Here is a 24,801-nt window from a genome sequence, read left to right as displayed (position 1 = left end):
CACTTCAAAGAATAAACACTGGCCTCTCGTGAGGATATTTAAGTGAAGGCGGTTTAGGCATTGAAGACCATTCCTCGAAAGGAGTGGCAGCAGTGGCACCATCTAGGATGACCTCCAAGGTGACAGCTTTTCAGAGAGGCCCTCTTGTGTATTTGGTAAATTGTTATGTTTGGTGAAAACAAGGCCCCTGTAGTAGAGACGTCCTTGGGCACCATCTTGCCCATCTGTAACTCACTTCCTGTGGGTAACTTTCAATTCTGCCTGCCCTCGTCCTGGGACACACTGCTGCCAGGAAACGTGTGCCCTTTGTGGAACATTCCAGAAAGGAGCAGGGTCTGCTCTGGAATATCAGTGAGCTTTCTCTGACCCGGACCTCTCTGCTTGCCGCTTCCTCTCCATCCCAGACTCCACACTTCCCACCAGACTCAGATCTCCTTCTGAAAGCAGCCAAAACCTACCACCGATTCCTGACCTGGCCCGTTCCTTACTGTAGCATCTGCCAGGAGCTGCTCACCTTCATCGATGCTGAACTGAAGGCCCCAGGTAAGTGTGGAGGTGGCACACACGTGGGGCAGGGACCATGCGGTCAGGAGGTTTCCGGCTTTTCTGAAACTGGGCTTTGGCTGTGACCCCCCTCACTTCATATCGTGCAGCTCGTCTCTGCCCGTGGCCTGGAGTCACAAGCCTGGAGTCCCTTTTCATGGTTCTAGTGCTCTGTGTCTGCATCAGCATCAGACGGCTGACGGCAGCAAACACCGGCAGTAACCCAAGGAGGGACTCTTAGGGGTAGCTGAGCAGGGGTTCAGGGCAAGGAGACCCCGCCTCCTGGCCTGTGCCTCTGCTCTGGTTAGCCAGGGGGGGGGTCTCTGAGGCTGCCCAGGTCAGACAGAGAAGCCCACACACAATGTTGACAAGAGGCCCTTGTTTGTTCTCTTTACCCCGGAACACGTAGCGGGATGCATGTGTGAATGGACTCAGTTCTGGCCGGGGAAGGTGGCTGGTACCAGGAATGAACAGGTAGATGGGCACCACGACAAGTGTGGGCAAGGGCCAGGTACTGTCCAAGTTTTCATATGTGGATCTTGAAAAGTAGTCCTTGAGAAGTTGCAGGTGCTATAGCAGACGTGAAAATGAGGTCTAAGAGAACTATTGTAGAGCCAGAAAAACACAATCAGGTATGATTTACTGAGAGGTGGTCCCGTAGTAGAGTAATTCATCCCATCAGTAGCTCAAAGGAATAAAGTCACACAAACATCCCAGTAGATGCCTCTGAAATGTTAGATAAAATTCAACTTCCATCCATTCCAAATAAAAATATTTAAGGTAAAAAAAAGTGAAAAAAAAATTCAACATCCATTCCTGATATTCAAAGCCCCTCTAATATGTGGAAACTATTAATATATGGAAGGGTCCTTAATAAGGTAACAACCTTAATAAGGTAACAACTAGCAGCGTTTCCATTATTAAGTCAATAATCTTCCTCTTCGTGCTTGTAGGTATTTTGCCCATGAAAAAGAAAGAAAGAAAGAAAGAATATTTCCTCTTTCAGGAAGATAAAATTTTAATTAGATAGAGATCAAACAATTGCTTTTCCGTCAAGACTAAGAGAATAACCCAAAGCACTGTCAGACTAGTAATCAGGTAGCTAAGAGCTTTCTTCTATAATAGCATCAACCAGTAAGAAAACATAATGTGGAAAAAAAAATTTACAATAGCAACTAAAAATATAAGGTAAAGACGTGAATAACCTACATAGAGAAAACAAACTTTACTGAAGGATAAAAAGTTTAAGAGACATTGCTGGGTTGAATCAATATTATAATAACATCAGGTATTATGGAAATAAATGTAAGTGCAGTCAAAAATACCAATAATATTTTTTTAATTTAACAAAATAAAGTCTATTGGACAGAATAAATGCTCTACAGTAGGATTTATTAGGTACTTATGTATGCTTAAGGAAGAGTAAGAATGGGATGGTTCTCTACTAGGTCTTTAAAAGTACTGTAAGGCTATAGTTATTAAAATAGTACACTGTTGGTATAAGAATAGAAAATTAATGGAACTAAATAAAATAGCAAGGAACAGATTAAATGTATAAAAATGTATTATATGCAAAGCAGCATCCTCAAATCAGTGATGTAAACAATTGGTCATTTTATAAATGGTATCAAGGTAATTGACAGACCAAAAAAAGGAGGGGTTTAAAATTCTATCTCAAAAAAAAATTGAGTTCTATTGCAAACATAAAAATAAATTTCAGATGGATTAAATGTTTAAGTGTGGAAATCAAAACCATAAAATTTAAAAAAAAAAAGACCATAAAAGTAATGGAAGAAAAATAGGTTACATGAGCCTAGCTACAAGGATGTTCATTGCTGCATTCTTTTTAATAACCAATTCCAAAAAACTTAAATATTGTACATAGTTGAATATATCGTAGCAAAGTCATTTGGTGGAATCCGCCTCACTTATTAAAAATGAGATCATAGAAATAAGGTTACTGAGATGAAAAGATGTTGAGTAACGTGTTGAGTAAAAAAGCAGGACCGGGGTTTCCCTGATGGCGCAGTGGTTGGGAGTCCGCCTGCCAGTGCAGGCGACACGGGTTCGTGCCCCCGTCCGGGAAGATCCCACATGCCACGGAGCGGCTGGGCCCGTGAGCCATGGTCGCTGAGCCTGCGCGTCCGGAGCCTGTGCTCCGCAACGGGAGAGGCCACAACAGTGAGAGGCCCGCGTACCGCAAAAAAAAAAAAAAGGCAGCCCCCCCCCCCCCGCCATACTAAGTATGTTGTAATCCCGTTTTTTTTTTTTTTCTTTTAAATCTGTGTATGCACCAGACCCTGTTTAGTATTGGGAGTGTCTAAGTCTCATCATGTGCATTAAATACACACAGGACAGAAGTACCAAATCTTATTCCCTAATGATTCAGGGACCCTAGAAAGCACAGGCCTGAAGCTTTATATGAAAATTCCTTTGGAGAGGTTTATGACTTCCTTCCCCAACTGATCATCTGATTTGTCTGCCCAACCAATCAGCTGATCTGTCGTCTGCCAACCATCAACTGATCTGTTTGCCTAACCAATCAGCTGATCTGTCTTCCCCCAGCCAGTCAGCTGTCCGTTGTTATAGGCTCTAAGAGCTGAACAGGCATAGGCTAGGGTAGCCAAAGTCTACCCATTACATGGACCTTACCTCCTGGTAGAGACTTGGGTGGAAGCATTAAGAAATCAGGAAGGCCTTCAGGAGAAGGGGTTGGACTAGGAAAGGTGCTGAGACACATGGTGAATAGACAAGTCAGGCAACCTAGCTTTCCCAGGCACCCTAAATGAACAAACCAATTTAATCTCATTCCCTTGCTCCCTGCTACCCACCCCCCAAACAAACAGATCTAGATCACGTCTGGGCTTCTTGCTGGTGACCAGAATTCCTTTAACAAGAACGCAAAGCTTTTCTTCCTTTCTATAATGAGACAGAAAGGATTTAAAATGCAAATGCCTTGGCAGGACCTTCAGTCTCTACCAAAGATCTAAATGAGTTTACTTTGAAATGGGTAAAGGAGAGGTTGTCCTGGGGGAGGGCTCTCTGTCACCTGCGTGCAGGGGGACCGCTTCCCAGTTTCAAGTGGAACCAGCTGTCTCCCCTCAGCTGGATGCACGCTATGCCTTGAGATGTTTTTGTGGGCAGCTAAGCAGGAACTCAGCTCCGAGCAGCCCCCAGCGAGCAGATGTGGGGCCAAGGGGCGGATGCGGGCTGTGGGGAGGCCCGGACTCGGGGACGTGGGGTTCTAGGCTTGGGGGACATGAGCCAGGCAGAGCAGCAACTGGAGATGGAAATGGAGTGAGGGTCCTTGGACTCAGAGCAGGGAGGACTCCTGGCACCCTAGTCGTTCACTGCTGAGGGTCTTCCCCTGGACCTTGCCCCTGGGACCATGTGAGGGCTCAGGTATGCTGGGGACCGAAGCAAATGCCTGGAGGGGGACGCTCAGGCCAGGCTGTTCATGCCAGGAACGCCTCCTCTTCCAGGGAAAGCAGAACCGAAATAGGAAACCATTAGCTCTTTCTTGTGTCAGAGAGTCATTTTCAAACAGTTAAAAAAAAAAACCTAGCACTCGTACAAATGTATAGCGAGCCTGTGTCAAAACGCATTCAGTTCGTTACTGAGGGGACCGGCAAGGTGGGAGGGCTGGTTTAAAGGAGGGTATGAGAAACTGAAATAAATTTCTCATGTAAGCCACAAAAAGGTGGCAGAATTAGATACAAAATTAGTTAACATCATATGGGGGAATAAAACATCATACAGGGGAAAAAATCCTTTGAAGTTATCCTTTATAGTGAGCAAAAATTACTCATCTCACATCCACAAGTGAACCTCTAACTTCACAGAACCTGAGCCCTCATGAATAGCAAGTAGTAAATTAAACCAAATTAGCTCCTTTTACGTAACCCTTAAGTGGGCTAGTTAGGAAGTGCTTTGGTGTGAGTTTTGTAAAGGCACGTGGTAATAGTTTTGCCTTGTTGCTGAGTAGCTGCATCTCCAGTAACCCCAGCTGAGAGAGGCAATAGGAGAAAGGGAGAGGGGCGGGGATGGAGGCCCCGCGACGAGCTCTTGGGGAGAGGCTGAGGCAGAATCACTTGGTGGTTACCAGCACTTTGTACTAGCCCATCGCCGTGTCAAATCCTGGGGCTGTGGGGCCTCTGGCAAGACATTTAACATCATAGGAACCTCAGTTTCCTCATCTGTAAAAATGGGCGTATATGAATGTCTCCCTCTCAGCCGTTTGTGAGGATGAATGCTGGCCTGTATTGATTTCCCGTTGCGGGGGACAGTAGGGTTTGGGGTGGTATTCGCTTAATAGATGGATTTTGGCAAGGTCACAGGGAGAAGATGACAAGGGACCTGGGGAGCTGGGCCCTCCACCCATGGAGCCTTGGGGAGTTAGTTGCCATGGAGATGAGGGAAACAGTTTATCCCACTTTGATGTGGCTGGGTGGCAGAGGAAGCGGGCAGGTTATCAAGCCTGAGGGCCTCCCCCTTCTTCCTGACTCCACCCCAAGTAGGGTCGCCTACTGCCTCCATCTGGGGGTGGCAGGAAACCTCACGTCAGTGCTTCGGGGTCCTGCCCACCACACCCCTCTTGGGTTCAGCCCGTATGTTTGTTGAGTATTTACTCTATGCCCACACAGCTGTGCAGACCATAATACTTGTCTGCAGAGAACTGGTCTGTCATCCTGAGGGGAGACAGTGAGCATCGTATGTGTGAGTCTCTCTGCAGTTTTCAAAGCACCCAAACCTCCATGATTGTATCTCACCCAGACCACAGCCCTGTGGAGTAAGAGGGAAAAGCAACATTCCTCCCATCTTGTGCGTGAGACAACCGAGACCCAGGAAAGTTTGATGGTTCTTGCCTTAGCTATAAAGTCAAATGTGAGAGAAGGAACACGGGCTTTCGGATAACAAAGACCTGTGCTTTGTCACTTACTAGCTGATGACCTTGGACAGGTTACATAAGCTCTCTGAGCCTCCTTGGCCAAAGTAGGACTGCGTTCATAGTAGCTCTATGTACAGTAGCCAAGACACGGAAGCAACCCAAGTGTCCATCAACAGATGAATGGCTAAGGAAGATGTGATACACACACACACACACACACACACACACACACACTCACACACATACACACACACACTGGAATATTACTCAGCTATAAAAAAGAATGAAATAATGCCATTTGCAGCAACATGAGTGCACCTAGAGATTGTCATACTAAGTGAAGTCAGACAAACACCAATATCACATGATATCACTTAATGTGGAATCTAAAAAAATGATACAAATGAACTTATTTACAAAACAGAAACGGACCCACAGACATAGAAAACAAACTTATGGTTACCAAAGGGGAGGGGGGTGGGGAGGGATAAATTAGGAGTTTGGAGTTAGCAGATACAAACTACTATCTATAAAATAAACAACAAGGATCTACTGTGTAGCACATGGAACTATATTCAGTATCTTATAATAACCTATAATGGAAAAGAATCCAAATCACTTTGCTGTACACCTGAAACTAACACCACATTGTAAACCAACTACATTTCAAGTTAAAAAAATAGGGCTGCAATTGTTGATGATGGTGACGTTGATGCTGAGGAGGAGGGTGTGATGAGGATGATGTCGATGCTGAGGAGGAGGATATGATGAGGAGGATGAGGATGAGGATGTGATGAGGATGATGATGTTGATGAGGATGATGATGTTGATGAAGATGAGGATGATGATGTTGATGAAGATGAGGATGATGGTGTTGATGACAATGATGTTGATGAGGATGATGAAGATGCTGAGGATGAGGATGACGGTGTTGATGACAATGAGGATGTTGATGAGGATGAGGATGCTGATGCTGATGATAATGATGATGGGGATGTTGATGAGGATGATGAGGATGAGGATGAAGATGAGGATGCTGATGATGATGATGATGAGGTTGATGCTGCTGCTGCTGCTGGTGTTGATGATGATGATGTTGATGAGGATGTTGATGAAGATGAGGAGGATGATGCTGATGATAATGATGATGAGGATGAGGTTGATGCTGCTGCTGCTGCTGGTGTTGATGATGAGGATGCTGCTGCTCCTGCTGCTGATGTTGATGAAGATGAGGAGGATGATGCTGATGATAATGATGATGAGGATGTTGATGATAAGGATGTTGATGGCAGTGATGGCGTTGGTTGCCTTCACTGAGGGCTGACAGTGCATTCAGCACTGCTAAGGGTCAGTGTCATCTATCCTCAGAACATCCCCCTGGGGAGTTACTATTATTCGCATCTTTCAGGCGATGAAACTGAAGGCCAGACAGTTTAGCTGACCCATAGTCACATAGCTAACAAGAGTTCTACCACTTGAACTCATGTCCATTTGATTCCAGAAATCATATTCTTTGACTCCAAACACCACATTCTCATGTTCACATGAAGCTGTGTTTCTACCAAGAGGCATAGGCAGGGGACTGTGTGTGATGAAAGGCCCTGGGCAGTCCCAGCTGGTGAGCACTCTCCCCCCTTGGGCAACTTCTCCTGCCCTTTGTCCTTTCACTGAGCAGGTGCCCACCCTTTGACCTCCTTTCAAGGCAGGAATAAGACTGGATTAGTCAGTTTTGTCTCTTAGCTGGTGGCGGGTGAATTCTGAACGTTCTTAAGTGGCAATATGTTTCTCTGGGACATGACTGATCAAGGAATTTGCATGTTATACTTTTTATCTGTGATTATGGAATGAAAGGTTTACACCCCTTGAAAGAACATCAAACGTCATTGGCTGTAGGTGGGCCTCTGTGCCGTCGTTACAGAACGAACACTCTGACACCAGATGCATGGGGTTCCCCCACCCACCAAACGGTTCTCCAGCTCTCCAGGCCCCAGCTGGGTATCCAGCAATTCAGTTCAGTTCCGACCCAAACTACCTGGAGTCTGGCAGACCGTACAGGCTGAGGGCTCAGTGCCACAGACCACCCCCATTTCAGATACCAAGTCTCTTACTTCTGACTGTCCAGCTATAAATCGGGGATTCCCATGACCTCCTCCTCAGGTTCTTTAATTTGCTAGAATGGCTCACAGAGCTCAGGAAAACACTTTACTTCCACTGACTGATTTGTTATAAAGGATATGATAAAAGATACAGATGGATAGCCAGATGAAGAAGTACATAGGGTGAGGTCCGGAAGGGTCACGAGTGTAGGGGCTTCTGTCCCTGTGGTGTTGGGGTGCATGACCCTCATGGCACATGGATGCACTCACCTACCCAGAAGCCCTCCCAACCCCATAGCTTGAGGTTTTTATGGAGGTTCTATTATGGAGGCATGATCAATTAACTCTTGGCCATTGGTGGTTAACTCAGCCTCCAGCTCCTCCTGGAGGGAGGAGGGGAAGGCAATCACGTGGTTGGCTCCTTCAGGCACCCAGCCCCCATCTAGAAGCTACCTCGGGGCCCACCATGTGCTACCTCATTGGCATAAACTCAGGTCTGGTTTAAGGGGGCTCGTGGTGAATAACAAAAGACACTCCTCTCACTCGTCATCACTCACCTTTCTCAGGAAAACAAGCTTTAGGAGCTCTGTCTGAGGAACTGGGATGAAGACCACATATATTTTTCTTATCGTATTGCAATATCACGGGGAGGTTTGAGGAAAAGCGTGGAGGGCACCTCTTCCAGAAATCACAGGCTGTGGTTGGTTAGGACTTAGCCAGCTGCCTATAACAGCCCACAATAACAGTGGCTTAAACTCATGAGGGTTTGTTTTTCTCTTACATTAAAAAAAATCTGGAAGAAGGCAGTCCAGGGTTGACACAGTGGTCCCACGAACATTCTGGACCGGCCTCCTCCCATCTTTCTGCTCCACCATCCTTAGCAGGAAACATCGTCCTCAAGTCACTTCATGGTCTAAGATGGCTGCTGGAGCTCTGGCCGTCATGCCCCCATTCCAGTTAACAAAAAGGAAGAAGTGAGGGGGGGTTGCAAAGAAGGGTCTTCCAGAGGCACCACCCAACTCCTTCTGCAAGGGAGGTTGAGAAATGTGTTATCAGCCGGGCACGTTGCCCCGTGTCCGGTTGGTGAAGAAGCGGGTGGGTGTTGGGTAGATGCCCAGAAGTCTACCACGTGTGACTTCCTAGTAAGAGGGGCTGGAAGACCTGGACTGGTCCTGCTGGGTGACTATCAGCAGGGTGCTGAGAGGGCTGGGGCGGCAGGCCTCGCCTCCCCCACCCCCAGGCCTGGAGACTGTGCCAGGCTGAGGCCTCGTCCATCCCACGGGCTGTTCCGGGGGGTCACTGCAGCATATGTTTTTTTTTTTTTTTTTTACATTGGCCTATTTATGCCAAGAACCAAATCCCCCCCTGCGTGCGTGTAGTTCTGCCCAGTGGTTTCCTTCCCCTGTGTTTTCCTCTCACCTTCCTGACCTGGCTCAGGCCACACCCCTTCCCACCCTCCACATCCTCCCCACCCTGGATTATTCACACCTGAGGCCATGCCTCACCTTTCTGCCCAGGGCCTGCTGAGGCCTCACGGCCTGAGTCCCCGATTCCCACAGACTCTCTAGACCCCAGGCCCGTCGCAGAGATGAAGGTCAGGATACTGCTGCCCAGGGGACCCCAGAAGGGAGGAAGGCATAAGAGGAAGCCAGCTGTTGGGCGGGTTTATGTCAGGGTCCGATGCGGGTCGGGACAGGAACACAGCATCGTCTCCTGCTGGGACTGACATGCAGCTAAGGCGGGGCCTCTCCTGTCTCGTGCCAGCCCTGAGGACTCTGTGGAATCTTGGCGCTCGCCTTCTCAGGGGAAGACAGCCAGCAAACCCGGACAACGTTCTTGTTGCCCGCCGCACGGATGCCCCGGCACCGTGTCATGCCCTCAGCGTGGACGTTCTGTGAGAGTGTCGTTAATGTGGTACCAGTTCCTGCTCCGTGGCACCAGGGTGATTGTCACGCATCCTCTGTCTTCCTAGTCAGCTGTCCTGAGCAGAATGGGCATTTCTAGTCACCACTTTAAAAAAGGGAAAGGGGGGGGAGGGATAAATTAGGAGTTTGGGATTAACAGATGCACACTACTATGTATAAAATGGATAAACAACAAGGACCTACTGTATAGCACAGGGAACCATAGTCAATATCTTGTAATAACCTATAATGGAAAAGAATCTGAAAAAGAATATATATATATATACATATATAATTGAATCACTTTGCTGTACACAACACGAAGTTATGTACAACTGAAACTAACACAACATTGTAAATCAACTATACTTCCATCAAAAATAAAATAAATAAAACAATTTTAAAAATTAAAAAGAGGAGAAGCTCAGGAGGATAAACGAAGCTCGGTTACGAAGGGGCTCACGTGCCTGGGCAAGGCGTTTGACCTTCACCGTGGCTGCCCACCATCGGCTCCCAACTGCCGGGACCCATCCCTCGCCCGTATGAGGGGACCCTTTCCATTTCCTACGTATTAGGACCTGACACGGAACTGCCTAGGTGGGTTTTTTGTTCAGCCCTTGGGCCAGCCTTGGTCTAAGAAAGCCAGTCCCAGAAAAGTGTTCCCGTCTGCCGAGATGCCCAGGGCAGGAGGAGTGAAGGTCAAAGGGGGAGAGGCGCCCAGTGCCCTGAGGCTCCCCAATAAGTGGAGGTCCGTTATCAAGAGAAGCCAAGCGGGCTTTCCTGGTGGCGCAGTGGTTGAGAGTCCGCCTGCCGATGCAGGGGACGCGGGTTCGTGCCCCGGTCCGGGAGGATCCCACGTGCCGCGGAGCGGCTGGGCCCGTGAGCCGTGGCCGCTGAGCCTGCGCGTCCGGAGCCTGTGCTCCGCAACGGGAGAGGCCACAACAGTGAGAGGCCCACATACCGCAAAAAAAAAAAAAAATCCAAGGAGCGGGGAATTTGATGGGTGTCTCTGGGAGAGGGGTAGAGAGTTTCAGCTGATGCTGCTCGAATCCGGGCTGTTCAGCACCGGCCAACCAGCTCTGGAAACAACGCCCTCTGGGTCCCCCACTAATACAACAAAGTCAAGCAAACAGCAGCTCCCAGCGCTAATGATGCCATAATCCCCAGATGACACCATTAAAGCATCCTAAGATACGCAGGTGGAGAGATAGAGGATGTTAGAGGATGTTCCTCGTCATGGAGACTAAAGGGAAGAGCAGGTTTCAAGGAGAAAGTGGTCAACAGCACCCCCGGGAGTGTGGCCCCGGCCTGCTCTAAGTTTACAGGGGTCAGAAATGGGGGCGGGGCGTTCACAGGGTCAGAAATGGGGCGGGGCCGGCAGCGGGTCAGCAGGGCGTGCGTTACCCGTTAAAACCATTAGCTGGTAAAAGAAAAGTGTGACGGGTCAAGAGAAGACTTTGCTCTCTGTGTGTTTTGGGGGGTAGGGAGACCTGGGGTGCGGGGAACACTCCTGCAGCACTTTGTTGGGCGTTGAAGGGGCCACGAGGGGACTTTTCTCTCTCGTGTCTGTGAGCGGCCACCAGATGGCGTCCTGATTCCTCATAGTAATCCCTGTTTCAGGGACTTTCTTGTCAAAATAGACGTAACATTAACATCTAAACATGTGACAATTACCTGGAAGACACACCAAGTGAAAGGCCCCCAAAGCAAAGCAATTAGGCCCTAAGTTGGAATACTGTAAATTGGAAATGTTCGGCCATCTACTAAACAAAAGACAGGGCCCTTCTGTTCACAGCCGTCTCTAACCCCGGTCTTGGCTTTCACTCCTCCGAGGGGCAGCCTTTCTGCTCCCAGCTCACACCCCGGTCCACACCCGGCAGGGCCCCTGTGGCGATGTCCAGACTCTAACAAGGAGGCTGCCTGCCCCCCTGAATCCCAGCCTCATCAGTGAGGAGCGCAAGCCATTGTGTAACAGCCTCAGCATAGTTGACGCAGAACTGAATACGTACTTCTCCAGCTACAGAATTGAGTCAAGTTGCAGGGAAAAAGGGAAAGCTCTGGCTAGTTTCTTCTCAGCACGTTTGAATCAGAGGTGACAGAGAGGTGGATGAGGCCAGAGAGGAAGGCGGGGAGGGGGTCTTTGGTGCAGAGGCTCAGCCCTAGAGAGGGACAGCGCCGGGCAGGACCACGGGCCCCTGAGGGCCCCCCAAGAGCATGTGGGAAGCGGGGCCGGGAGGCCGAGGGGGAGGCTGGGGGTTGGCCGGAGCTGAGGCTGAGCTGAGGGGTGTCTGGCACACCCACTGCAGGAGGTCACCCGGGACAGGGTCTGCGGGGACGGAACCAGGACCAGCTGGATAGCAGGAGACCCGGCCGCTTCAGGGGCCTCGGTCTCCTCCCAGGGTGCCCTGCCCTGTAGTCTCTGAAGAGTGAAGCTTTGCAGGGCGGGTGGGGCCTGGGAATCAGACAGTTAAAGACCCTGGTGGCAATGGGCCTGATCTGCCCCTTGTCCTGACCCTCATCCGGGAACTCCCAGCCAGATTCTCCAGAGCCAGGCTCCTGCGAGGTGCAGGGCCATGGCTGCTGAAGGAACAGGTAAGTCCGTGAGCTGTTCTTTTGTGTTTGTTCTTTTGGCCACAGGAATCTCCTACCAGCGACTGGTGAGGGCTGAGCAGGGCCTGTCCACTAGGAGTCATCGCAGCTCCACTGTGTGAGTGCTCTTGGGGAGGGAGGAGTTTGGGGGGTGGGGTCATGTTTTGTGCACAGCCTCTTTTTTCAGGGCTAAGCGTCTTTCATCAGATTCCTAATTGGGTCTGAGTCTTTTAGAGAAAAAAAGAAATGGAAAAGGTTAAAACCACCTGCCTTGGGCTTCCCTGGTGGCGCAGTGGTTGAGAGTCCGCCTGCCGATGCAGGAGACACGGGTTCGCGCCCCGGTCCGGGAAGATCCCACATGCCGCGGAGCGGCTGGGCCCGTGAGCCATGGCCGCTGAGCCTGCGCGTCCGGAGCCTGTGCTCCGCAACGGGAGAGGCCACAACAGTGAGAGGCCCACGTAACGCAAAAAAAAAAAAAACAACAACAAAAAAACCACCTGCCTTGATTGTGCCAGGTGCTGAGCGAACATACATTACCTTACTTTACCCCCAATTTTCAGATGAGGAAACTGAAGGTCAGAGAGGCCAAGTAACTTCCCCAAGGACACTCAGATAGTGTCTGAGTCAGGATTTGAGCCTTAGACTTCCTCAAAAGCCAAGGCTCTTTCCATAATGTCTTTCTGCCTGTTAGTAAAACAGCGTTTTTCCAAACTTTTTTGACTGGGACCTACAATAAAAAATGCATTTTATATGGAAGCCTGGTGTGTACACACACACACACACACACACACACACACACACACACACCCCACACACACACACAGCTGAGACAAGTTTTAGGAAATGAAAGTCACCTTCTCCCAAGGATGAGCTCTGATCTCTTCTAGTCCATTTCACTTAAAAGGCTGTTCTGGTTGTGAATCCCTGAAGTGATTTAGTTACCCACTCTTGGGTCCCCGCCTTTTGGAAAAGCATTAGAGAGGAAGCCTCCATTCCAAGGACCCTCCGGCAAGCCTCCCAGCACGTGGGTGCCTGAAGACCCCAGCCTCCACCAGCTCAGAAGTTCTAGTCACCCCACCCCCCCATCCTCAGTCTGAGGGTTTCACAGCACATTCACTGAGCAAACGTTGGTTGAGTTCCTTCTCGGTAAAAACAAACAGAAAAGCTAGTGGTAGATTTTGAGAGAGACAGAAAGGGCATAAAAAATGTCTTGTAAATGTTGGCTTAGTAAGGAAGCAGGACCCTGCCAGAGGGCTGAGGCAGGTGAACGGTGGATTCTCGCCAACACCCTTCTAGGTACTTCCTGAGCCCCGGGCACTGTTGCAGGCATCACTCCATCATACAGGCCTTTTGTTAACCCTGTGAGAAAGGTAGTTTTTAGATCAGGAAACTGAGGCACGGACAGGTTCGTAGAAAGAGCTATGAGCAGAGAGTAGGTCTCACTTTGGTTTTCTGTAGGTTGGGAACAGGCGTGCAGAGGAGGTGCAAGTGGTGAGGGCCCGGGTGTGGCTGGCCTGGTCCTGTATACAGTGGAGCTCAATGCATGTCCATGAGGGTATGATCCAGCAGTCGGTGAAGGAGGAGGGCTCAGTGAGGGACCGTTTACTTGAGCCCGATCCCTTTTTCTTACAAATAGAGAAATCAAAATGAGATCCTTCCTAAACCCTGGGAACTCTGACAGAGCCTGGTCCCATTCCTGAACCCTGGCCACCGGGCCGGCTCTGGGACCTCTGTCCACAGCCACTGGCAGGAAGGCCACCTGCCTGGTGCTTCTTGGCACTGGGTTTAAACACAGCACAGATTTGTGAGAGAACGAGAGCAAGTGTGAGCAGTTCATACTAAAAGCCTTTACAGGTATAATACCGCGATGGCTGGAATACCTTCGAGAAAATGCAGTGATGGGGGTTGGCCGGGGTGAAATGCGAACAGACGTATGTTAACTGTTAACTGAGTGATGGATCCTCAGGGTTCACGATTCTCTTAACATTTGTGTATGTTTGAAATTTTCCGTGATGAAGACATTTAAACACTGGGATCAAGAGGGAGCCCAGGGTCCAGGGGAAGAGGAGGCGGGGGTGGGGCGTGGCTGGATGCACCCTCCCTCCCCCAGCCCGATGCTGGCCTGCATGAGGGCTTTGGCAAGTTAGAAAGGGCATCCCCTGTAAGCCGAGGAATCAGATGCGGCCCTGACTTCGCTCTCCTTCCTCCTGGCAGATGCCACCCCACACCCCGACCCTTGGCTTGAGGAGCAGGGCTCGGGCTGAAATTTCAGGCCACACCACACGACGGCATGTGGCTGTCCCGCTGTCCCCTCCCAAAATGACCGCCTGACTTCCAGTCAGCTCACCTAAAATACAATCCTTTTCTGCGTCATCTCGCAGTAGGAAAAATGTTTTATGTAAAAATTAAGGTAGAATTTATTTGTGAAAATTAGGTTCAGTTTTTTAAGATTTTTTTGATGTGGACCATTTTTAAAGTCTTTATTGAATTTGTTACAGTATTGCTTCTGTGTTTTTTTTTGGGCGGGGGACGGGTTTTGGCCCCAAGGCATGTGGGATCTTAGCTCCCTGACCAGGGATCGAACCCTCACCCCTGCACTGGGAGGAGAAGTCTTAACCACTGGACCGCCAGGGAAGTCCCGAGTTCAATTTTTAAAAGGTCTTTGAAGACCTCAGCTGAAAACTACTCAAAAGTAAATCATAAGCTTTTCCCTTGGAACTGGGACCCCTGAGCCCCCAACCTCTCTCCTGGCCTCCGGGCCCACGTGGGCTCTGTGGCTGCCCTTCCCCGCCCCCGCGCCCAGTACCCATGGCCGGTCCTCTGTGTCCCCCAGCACCGTACTGTTGCTGAACCCGGTGGAGGTGCAGGCCGAGTTCCTCACCGTGGCCGACAAGCTGAGCACGCCTGGGCACTCCCCGCACAGCGCCTACACCACCCTGCTCCTGCACGCCTTCCAGGCCACCTTTGGGGCCCACTGCGACCTCCCAGGTCTGCACTGCCAGCTGCAGGTATGTGTCTGGGACCCTGGGCTCAGCACCGCCCCCTCCCGGCAGAGCACCTCTCTGCAAAGGCAGGGTCCCCTCTCTGGTCCCTCTCCGCGGCCCGGGTCCATTGGCCTCCCTCGCCCCGAGTGACGTGGCGGGGAAGTCGCTGGAGGGCTGGCCTCATTGATTGGGAGGTTTCTATTGTGCTGGGTCCTAACCCAGGTGGGTGGCACCCTAGACAGTGGGGCTGGACACAGCCTCCGAATCCAGCGTGGGCTGGGTGGTACAGGACTGAGCTTTAGACTGAAGCTGGAAGCCCTGGGGTCTAGTCCGAGCTCTGTGACAGGTCAGCTGTGTGGCCCTGGGCAGCGCCCTCCCCTCTCTGGGCCACAGCGGTGAGCTCTGAAGTCCCTCCCAACTCTGCAGGGCTCTGGCTCTGGGCCTTTCTTTCTGACCACTTCTGGAGAATAGGGACTGAGTGAGAGGCCTGGCTCCCTGCTCAGCCGTGGGTGGTGGCAGGCGATGAGGCTGGGGACGGACTGGTCACCGGGAGCTCGAGAAGTCGGGCGGCCGAGCTGTGGTTCGGGAGCAAGCCTGCCTCCCCCTGGGTTTCAGTCCAAGACCCTGGCAGAGCTCGAGGACATCTTCACGGAGACGGCCGAAGCACAGGAACTGGCATCTGGCATCGGGGATGCAGCAGAGGCCCGGCAGTGGCTCAGAACCAAGCTGCAGGCGGTGGGGGAGAAAGCCGGCTTCCCTGGGGCCTTAGGTGAGGCTCTGGGGGGTGAGGCCCATTTCCCCTGTGGCCCTGGTAGCCCCCCAGGTGAGCAGCCCCGGTCGGCCTGGTGCTTCTGTTTCACATAATCATTCAGGGACCCAGGTTCTCTGACACCTCCTGGCTCCAGCATCCCCGAGGGTGCAGCTCCCGTCTGCAGGGTTAGGGTTGGGCTGCCAAGATCGCCACTGGGGCGGCCTGGGGGAGGAGGAAAAGAGTGCTGATCAAGGGCAAGGGGCTTCGTTTTCACAATGAAGACAGCGTACCCCTTTGAGCCACCTCAGTCACATGGCCCACCTTGTCCCGGTGGGTCTGGGAAACGTCTACTGTAGAAGGAGGGATGCCTGATGAGACGGCGCCGTGGTCCTCCTGTTCGAACCAGAGGCGCGGAGGCTGAGACTGGGCCACATTCGTGCAGCTCACGAAAGGGCATCTGCCTGCTGGGCTCGAGAGAAGCCCTCTGGCCGCGGGCCAGGCATCCCAGCTTCCACCTCAGCCTCGGCCCACCCGGCTGCGTGTCCTGTACCGGTCCTCTCCCAACTCTGGCCTCTCCTCCAAGACGGGGGGTCTGGGCTGGCCCATCTCAAGGCCTCTACCCAGCCCTCACCTCCTGCCCCTCCCTCCCTCGTTCCTGCAGACACTGCACAACCTGGCAAGCTCCGTACCATCCCCATCCCTGTCGCCAGGTGCTACACCTACAGCTGGAGCCAGGACAGCTTCGGTAAGCAGCCCGCTGGGGCCCTCGTGGTGCCCACCCCCCAGACTGCCCGGGCTCTCTTCCTCTGCAGCTGCCCCTCACCCCACCCCCCTGCCAGCCCTCCCACCTGAGCAGGCTCTGAGCAGAGCAGGGGGCAGGGCACTGGGCTGCCCTCTGCCCTCCTTCTGCCCTCTGCTCCCCAAGTTCATCCTGTCTCAGCCTGTCACCCCGCCCAAGGGTGTGCAAGAGGGGTTCCAAGGGCTCGGACACCCAGACGGCGTCTCCCCTTGCTTGCCTGCAGACATCCTGCAGGAGATCCTGCTCAAGGAACAGGAGCTGCTCCAACCGGGAATCCTGGGGGACGAGGAGGACGTGGAGACCGAGGGGCATCATGCCGAGAGGGACTCGCTGCTCTCCACCAGCTCGGCAGCCTTGCACGACTCCACCCTGTCCCTTGCCTCGTCCCAGGCCTCGGGACCCAGCCTCTCCCACCAGCTGCTGAGCTCCTTCGTCTCGGGCCTCTCTGACGGCATGGACAGCGGCTACGTGGAGGACAGCCAGGACGGCTCGTTCGAGTGGCCCAAGAGGCCTGGCAGCCAGGAGCGCCGGGCCCACCGCAGGCCCGGGCAGTTCAACAGGATCTATAAACTCTTCAAGAGCACCAGCCAGCTGGTGCTGCGCAGGGACTCCCGGACCCCGGAGGGCGGCCCGGACGGCGCCCCGCCCCTGCGGCGGGCCGGCAGCCTCTGCAGCCCCTGCAGCCCCCTGGCCGGCCCGGCGCAGTCCCGGGCCCAGCGTTCCCGCTCCCTGCCCCAGCACAAGCTCGGCTCCCAGCTGCCCGGCTGGGCCCTGGCCCCCGCCTCCCGTCACCAGCGCCGCTGCCCCTTCCTGAGCGGGGACGAGGACCCCGGGGCCTCCACGCTGCGAGTCGTGGTCTTCGGCTCCGATCGGATCTCGGGGAAGGTGGCCCGGGCGTACAGCAAGCTGCGGTGAGAGCCGAGACGGGGCATCGGTCTGCCCTGGGCAGCAGGGGCGGCGTGCCAGCAGGCGGCCTCTGGGCTCCCAGAGGGACCAAGGGCCTCCCTTCTCACCATCTTCCTCTCGGCAGGCGGCTGGAGAGCAACCGTCCGCTCCTCACGCGGTTCTTCAAGCTTCAGTTCTTCTACGTGCCCGTGAAGCGGAGCTGCGGGCCCAGCGCCAGCCCAGCCCCTCGGACCCAGACGCCGCCGCTCCCCACAGACTCCCCGAGGCACCCCGGCCCTGCGGTAGGTCCCCGGCCCTGGGCCCAGCAGGGCGGCAAAGCGAGGAGATGTAAGCAGGCCCCAGGCACCGGAAGGGGGTGTGTAGGGGCTGCCGCCTCCTGCCTGGGCCTCCGTCCCGGGCGTGGTCCCTGCCCTGCACTTGGCCCGACGGTGGGCGGGGGCACGTTTTGCTGTGTGACATGGACTGAGAGTTGTCAGACCTCTCCAAGGGCGCAGAGAAGCTCAGGGTGGGGCTGCAGGTGCCACCCAGGGCCCCGAAGCTAGGGTGGCAGGCGTCCGGGTGGCCGGGAATGACTCTCGCCCCCGCCCCAGGAGCTGGGTGCAGCCCCCTGGGAGGAAAGCACCAATGACATCTCGCACTACCTCGGCATGCTCGACCCCTGGTATGAGCGCAACGTGCTGGGCCTCATGCACCTGCCCCCTGAAGTCCTGTGCCAGGTAAGCGGCCGCTTTCCTGGGTGCAGGTGGAGGGCCCTGTCGGTGGTCACCCAGCCTCGCTTTGAAGGCCCTAGTTTGGGACATCCAGCTTGCGGCCCCACTGGAGGACCAGGGCTCACGTGGGACCGAGCAAGGAGGGTGGGTGGAAGCAGGGCTGAGCTGAACCCAGGGCTCGGGGGCCCAGGGAGGGGTCACCACACCGAGAGGGAGGGGCCCTAGAGGGTCCAGTTGCCTTAGGCTTCAGCTCCCTTCCTCAACTCCCAGCTTTGTCTAGCTCGGCCGGAGCCTCCCTGGAGGCCCATGGGCCAGTGAGGGAGGGGCGGAGGCCAGGCTGTGGGTCCTCCCTTGACCATTCTGTTTCCTGCTCCCGTCTCACCGTGCCCCTCCCTGGCCCTGTCTGCCTCGGGATCTCTCCTCTGTGTGTCTGCACGTCTGTCTCTCTTCCTCTCATCCTCCCTTTCTCTCTCCCTCTCTGTCCACCTGTCCCTCGGGCTCGGGCTCGGCCCTCCCAACCCACAGCAGTCCCTGAAGGCTGAGTCCCGGCCCCTGGAGGGCTCTCCTGCCCAGCTGCCCATCCTGGCGGACATGCTGCTCTATTACTGCCGCTTCGCTGCCCGGCCGGTGCTGCTGCAGGTCTATCAGACCGAGGTAAGGCCTGCCCTGCCGCCTGGCCCCACCTCTTCCCCCAGACTAGCTGCAGGGCTGCTCCCACACCCGGGCAGCCAGCAGCCCTGTGCTGGAGGAGCCTGTGCCGGGGGCCCCTCCTGGAGGTCCACGCTGACGCCCACGCTCCTGCCCTCTCCAGCTGACCTTCATCACCGGGGAGAAGACGACAGAGATCTTCATCCACTCCCTGGAGCTGGGTCACTCTGCTGCCACACGCGCCATCAAGGCTTCGGGTGGGCTGAGCCCCAGTGGAGGCGGAGCTGGGGGCTGACACAGCGGAGAGGGCGCCCTGGGGAGGAGGGGTCCCAGGGCGGTGGGGCAGGAGGGACAAGAAGCGGGCAGGGAGGCAGAGCCCAGGGTCTGTGAAGGGCACTGGAATTAGAAGGAGCAGAGGGTCTGTCTGTGTGTGGCACAGGTCCTGGCAGCAAGCGGCTGGGCATCGATGGTGACCGGGAGGCCATCCCTCTAACACTACAGATTATTTACAGCAAGGTGAGACTGATGCGGGCCCCGCCCCTCTGGGACCTGCTCCCCATGCCGCCTCCCCAGAGCCAGCCCCCTGTGTTCCCCAGGTGGTCTTTAGGCTGGAAGGCCGCGGCAGGCTCCCCAGGCTCTCCTGGATGCTGAGAGAAGGGGGAAGGAGAGGCGGTGGACCTCCCTCTCCCGCTCTGCCTCCAAAGCTGCCCCCGCCCCGGGGTTCTCCCCACTGCTGAACGTGCTCAGCCCTTCTGTGAAGCGCTGGGGCCTGGCCTCAGGGCTGGGGGTGAGAATGGGGCAGAGTGAGGAACAGGGCAGGGACTGCTGTGCCTGGTGGGGGGAGCTGGGGGGGTAGCCCATGAGCACACCCCGGCTCTGGGCCACGACAGGCCCACCTCCCGGACGGGCAGCCTCCTACCTTCTTCCCTGCCTCCCTCCCTCCCTCAGCAATTTGAAAGGTATTTATTGAGCACCTACTCATGTCAGGTTCTGTGCGGGGCCAGGCCCTCCCTCTTAACTTCTCTCGAGGAGGGAGACAGACAGTAAACAAGGAGACAAAAAGTGCCCAAGGTGATATTAAAGAGTGGCAAGCGATGACAAGGCAACGAAAGGGCTGGTGGGATAGAGACGATAGGATTCTTTCCATGTAGTGGCCGAGGAGGTGGGCAGGGGCACTGACACTCGCTGGCTGCTGTGTTCCGGGTGTTTGTTAAACACCCACTGCGTCCCGGGTGTTGTTCATGGCACAGGAGCGTTCACGAGAGTGAGCGAAGCTCTTACAGTCTGGAGGGGTTAGATGATGCCACAACATGTATAATTACAACTGTGACGAACAGATGAGGGAGAGGTAAAGGGTTCTGTGAGAACCCTTAAGGGGATTGTTCAACCCAGTGAGGAAAGTTAGACAAGGTTCCTTAAGGAGGGCCATCGAGTCAATGTTGGAAAGAAAACCAGGAGTTAGTTAAGTAGGAAAAGAAGAGAGACGTGCCCTCCAGGTAGAGGTGATAGCATGCGCAAAGGCCCTGTGGTGAGGGAGAACATGAACATCAAAGGGCACACTGTAGGAGGACCAGAGGGGCTGGAGCAGAGACAGTGTTGGGGGGAAAGGATGATGAGGTGAAGCTAAAGAAATGGGCAGGGCTGGAATGCCAAGGGCCTTGGTTCAATGAGAGGAGTTTTGTCCTCGTCCTAAGAGCAATGGGTATCCTGTGAAGGGCTTTCAGTTTGGGGTGTGGCAGGATCAGATTTGAGGTTTGGAAGCCCCCTGTGGTGGTTCTGTGGGGAATATCAGAGTGGACCCCAGCGGGTGTGGGAAAGCCAAGTCAGAGGCTCCCGTGGTTGTCCAGGCGAGAGACATGGGCAGCCTGCACTAGGGAGGAAGGGAATGGGGGTTATATGTGACTCACACGAGCAGCAGGGCTTAGGGGTGGATCAGAAAAGGAGAGGCTCCAACTCCTGGATTTCAGCCTTCTGCGACTGACAGGACCATTTTCTCAGAAGAAGCCCAGCTCCAGTGGGGGAGTGGGTGTGGGGCACAGTGGGTTCGAGAGGGAAGGAGAGACCAGAACAGGCAGTGGGAGGGTGGGCCTGAGCTCAGAGGTGAAATGTGGAGATGGGTGTGTAGGTGGTCATGGAGAAAGGGCCACGGGTGAGGCCCCCTCAAGGAGAAAGTAGGAATAACAGAGCGGAGGCCCCAGGAGAAGCTCCTGACACCTGCGTCCTGTGATGGGGGCAGAGGAGGGTGATCGCGCAAAGCAGAGGCCCCAGCCAGGCTGGCGGTGGGGAAGCCAGGAGCGTGCCGCCGCGGCCGCCCAGGAGAGGGGAGGAGTGAACGGGATGCATTCTCCTGTAAGGCCAGGCGAGCCGAGGACTGAGGGTGCTTGTGGGTTTGGCAACGTGGAGGTCCCTGATGAGAGAGACATTCAGACAGAGACCCAAAGAGGGGGCTCCGGCCCAGCTCTGCCTGGGATCCCCTGCCCGTGAGCCTGTCTCTCCCTCACTCGGGGTTCAGAAGATCCTCAGACCACCCCTCGAGACGTTGTCAGCACTCGCACCCTACGACCCAGTCGCCAGGCTGACCTGTGGACCAAGCCAGTGACCTGATGCTCCTCCCTGGAGCCAGTGAGGTCTATATAGGGGTCAAGGGGCTCTTGGTGAAGAACCCGGCAGGCTCGGGTGAATGAGAGCGAGCTTCCTGGGTGTGCTGGCTGCAGGCGGCGCCCTGTCGCTGGCCGGCCTGGACCCGCTTCTTCAAAGAGAAGGCAGGAGGCACTGGGGGGCGGGCATGCCGCTGAGAGGGTCTGGCTTTGCTGCCTCCCCAGGGGGCCATCAGTGGACGCAGTCGCTGGAGTAACATGGAGAAGGTCTGCACCTCCGTCAACCTTAGCAAGGCCTGCCGGCAGCAGGAGGACCTGGGTGAGGGGGCAGGGGGAGGGGGAGGGGAGGGGAGGGGGACAGGAAGGTGGAGGGGAGGAGGGGGAGGGGGCGTGGGTTCCTGAGCCTGGCCTGAGCCACCCTTGCCCTTCAGACTCCAGCACGGAGGCCCTGACGCTAAACCTGACAGAAGTGGTGAAAAGGCAGAACCCTAAATCCAAGAAGGGCTTCAACCAGGTAAGAGCTTTCCTCTCCTCTCTGTCATCCCCTCGGGAGACTTACTGGGCGTGTGCGTGCGTGTGCGTGTGTATGGGGGGGTGTCCAAGGGCTGTGCTGGGGCCTGTGGGTGGGAGGGTGCACACCTGTGGGGCTCCGTGGTGGCCTCCAGGGCAGCCCCGAGTCCAAGGCGGAGTGGCCTCTGTGTCAGGGAACCCGGGCTGTCACGGTGAGGACAGTGGGGTTTCTCCTCCCAGGACACTTGCTCCTTCCAGACTCAAGAAAGGGCAGAGGCTGGGGAGGAAGCGGGGCCCGATGGAGGGACCAGTCCCCTGCACGCCCATCGCGCCTGGAGCGCTGGCGGCCGAGCTCCTGCCCCACCCCCTGGGCCCCGTCAGGCGGTTCCAAGGGAGGAGGCTGGTAGCTCTGGGCCAGGGCTCCTGGCTGACCCGGGCCTTCCTTCTAGATTAGCACGTCGCAGGTCAAAGTGGACAAGGTGCAGATAATCGGCTCTAACGGCTGCCCCTTTGCCGTGTGCCTGGACCAGGACGAGAGGAAGATCCTGCAGAGTGTGGTCAGGTAGGAAAGCGGGGGCCCCCCGGCTCTGCTGCAGCACCCACCCAGAGGCCTGGAGGGAGCTGGAGGGGTGGGAGGCCTGCCCTGACACCTGCCCTGCCCCACAGGTGTGAGGTCTCCCCCTGCTACAAGCCGGAGACGAGCAGCCTCTGCCCCCCACCCCAGAGGCCCTCCTACCTGCAGGCGCAGACGGCACCCGACCTCTGCTCCCTGCTCTGTCTGCCCATCATGACTTTCAGTGGAGCTCTGCCCTAGCGGCCCGGCGCCAGCCTGGACAGCGAGCCCGGGGGCAGCCTCCTCGGAGCCCCTCCCTCTTGGAGGGCCTCGCTCCCCGTGGAGAACTGGACGACCCTATGCTGGGTCAGGGTCCCGCTGTGGGCCCTGCAGCAGGCAGGGGGCAGGGGTTAGGGGGTTGGTGGCGCCTCCGGGCTCTGTCTGGGAAAGAAACAGGCATTAGGGGGAGGGGCCTGGCCCTGCAGCCCCTCAGATCCCTCAGGTAGAAATGAGAAGGATGGGCGGGCCTGGCCTCTAGTGTGGTCTAGGATCCTTTCTAGAAGAAGGATCTGAGGCTCTGGTGCTCTGGGGTGTGGTTTAGGCCTCCTCCCCCAACCCTTGGCCAGGCCCACCCCTTACTTTGTCAGGGACTTGGGGAGCCCTTGGAGTCTGGGATTTCAGTCCCCCTACTCAGGGGTTCAGGTGGTAGAAACGCAGATGCGACTCTTCTGACCTCAGTGCCGTCGCCCCCCTCCCACGCCCCTGTCCCCCCCACACACACACACACACACCCCCTTTCTCTCTCTCTGGAGCCTCTTTCTGGATCGAGATCCTTGGGAGACAGGACGAGCTTAGATTCAGTGGCGGCTCAGTTACCTTCTAGCTAAATGACCAGAAGGAAGTGAATTAGCTTCTGCGAGCGTCCCTTTCCTGAGCGCTGAGATGGGGGATACAAGACCTCCTTAAAAGGCTGAGACAAAATTGTCTGCAAAGCGCCTGGCTCAGCCGCAGGCTCATAGCAGGTCCTCAGTAAAGGTCAGCGGCGTCGCCCCTCCAGCCCTGACTCACCTGTCGGGCGGGGGCTGGGGAGGGGATGCTCTCGCTGCTCTCGCGATGCTCTTCATTCCCTCCTTTCCAATTCACCGATGGGGCAGGACCCAGACCGAGGGGGTAAGGAGCCCTCAGTTCTACCCTCCGAAGGAGGAATTGCCTTCGCCAGGGTGAGAGGAGGGTTGCACACGTGCCTTCACCTCCTCGTCTCCCAGGTTGGCCCCTGTGCCCCACTTCCCACCTCACTCCATTGTGTGGGAAATCTTCCAGCCCCACAGTTCACTGGCACCATTGTGCCTGGGCAAGTTCCCAGAGGAGTAGAGGATGGACAGCTGAGGGGAAGACGGCTGATACAACGTGAGAGCCCAAAGTTTTAACTACGGGGTTGCAGTGGTTTGAGAAGCTGGAAGCTGATGTGGGCTAGGATGGTAGGCGGAGGGCGGGCCCAGGCCCGGGATTTGGACTCGTAGAGGTGGAGAAAGTCACCACGGAAGCGAGACAATTGTATTCCGCACAGAACCCCTCCTTCCCATCCTGCTCCGGCTTCATCTGCTCCGAAGGTTCTGGGCTTCCAGGAGCCCACGAAAGCCCAGCCCAGAGTACTCAGGACTTGAGAGAAGTGGTCAGAGCGTCTCTGACCACATGTGGTCCCCCGTCTGCTGTCAAGGCCATCTGTCCTTGCTTCAGGCGCCAGACAGTGGCTGGCAGTATACCTTCAATATTTTTTGTTGTGTGAGCTGGTTGTCTGAGAGTTGTTCAAGAATAGACGAGTGGAATTTAATATTATTGTCAAATAAAACTTGATTCCTCTTGGATTTAATGACTTAGTTATTTTCCCACCAGCTGGCTAGTTCACGTCAATCACTTCACGTAGAGTGGAAATAAGATTCTTGGGGGGTTGTTTTTATCTTTTTGTAATTTTCCTCTCTATCAAAAATACACTTGTGCCGAAATCTTCTGCGTAAGCCTCATCGTGCTGCCGAGAGGAAGGGAAGTGAGATCCTTGCTGACCCTCTGGACCTGGGGCTGTTATTAGACTTGGCTCACAGGTAGGGAGAGGAAAGGAGGTGAAGGGATGGTGGAGGACACCTGTGACCTGGGAGAAGTAGGGAAGCACCAGGCTTCCAGCACAACCACGTGGGACGGGGGAAGAAGGAACCGTGAGAGACTTCAGCTCTGTATCAGCTAGCTGTTGCAAACAGGAAAGCACGCCTAATGCTCGATGGACTACAGCTGTGATCATTTAGTCTTGCTCGTACATCTACAGGACATC

At 54.9% G+C, this 24,801-nt stretch overlaps 1 protein-coding gene across 4 annotated transcripts in view; it reads left to right on the top strand.

Annotated features, from left to right (window-relative positions):
• The window catches only part of PIK3R5 (phosphoinositide-3-kinase regulatory subunit 5), a 73,424-nt gene extending 49,081 nt beyond the window's left edge, over positions 1-24,343 (top strand). The window contains exons 5-19 of one of the 4 annotated variants that reach the window (XR_003438032.1): positions 405-543; positions 12,069-12,138; positions 14,854-15,028; positions 15,620-15,773; positions 16,417-16,500; positions 16,778-17,465; positions 17,585-17,741; positions 18,051-18,176; positions 18,696-18,824; positions 18,982-19,075; positions 19,258-19,334; positions 21,641-21,734; positions 21,847-21,929; positions 22,380-22,487; positions 22,592-22,702. Coding sequence is in view for 3 of the 4 variants with exons in the window: in XM_027131045.1 (XP_026986846.1) it covers positions 405-543; positions 12,069-12,138; positions 14,854-15,028; positions 15,620-15,773; positions 16,417-16,500; positions 16,778-17,465; positions 17,585-17,741; positions 18,051-18,176; positions 18,696-18,824; positions 18,982-19,075; positions 19,258-19,334; positions 21,641-21,734; positions 21,847-21,929; positions 22,375-22,487; positions 22,592-22,739 (2,331 nt within the window). In the remaining variant the exon portion in view is untranslated. Of the gene's footprint in view, positions 1-404; positions 544-12,068; positions 12,139-14,853; positions 15,029-15,619; positions 15,774-16,416; positions 16,501-16,777; positions 17,466-17,584; positions 17,742-18,050; positions 18,177-18,695; positions 18,825-18,981; positions 19,076-19,257; positions 19,335-19,805; positions 21,212-21,640; positions 21,735-21,846; positions 21,930-22,374; positions 22,488-22,591 lie in introns of those variants that run through there. The other 3 variants (XM_027131046.1, XM_027131045.1, XM_027131047.1) reach the window with 3 other exon arrangements.
• The last annotated feature ends 458 nt before the right edge of the window (positions 24,344-24,801 follow it).

The sequence above is a fragment of the Aethalodelphis obliquidens genome, unplaced genomic scaffold, assembly GCF_003676395.1.
Source record: "Aethalodelphis obliquidens isolate GAN/ISIS:26980383/991018 unplaced genomic scaffold, ASM367639v1 scaffold38, whole genome shotgun sequence".
In the NCBI taxonomy this organism is placed as follows: domain Eukaryota; kingdom Metazoa; phylum Chordata; class Mammalia; order Artiodactyla; family Delphinidae; genus Aethalodelphis; species Aethalodelphis obliquidens.
The sequence above is the reverse complement of the archived record's forward strand: the minus strand, read 5'-3'. Positions and strand labels throughout refer to the sequence as shown.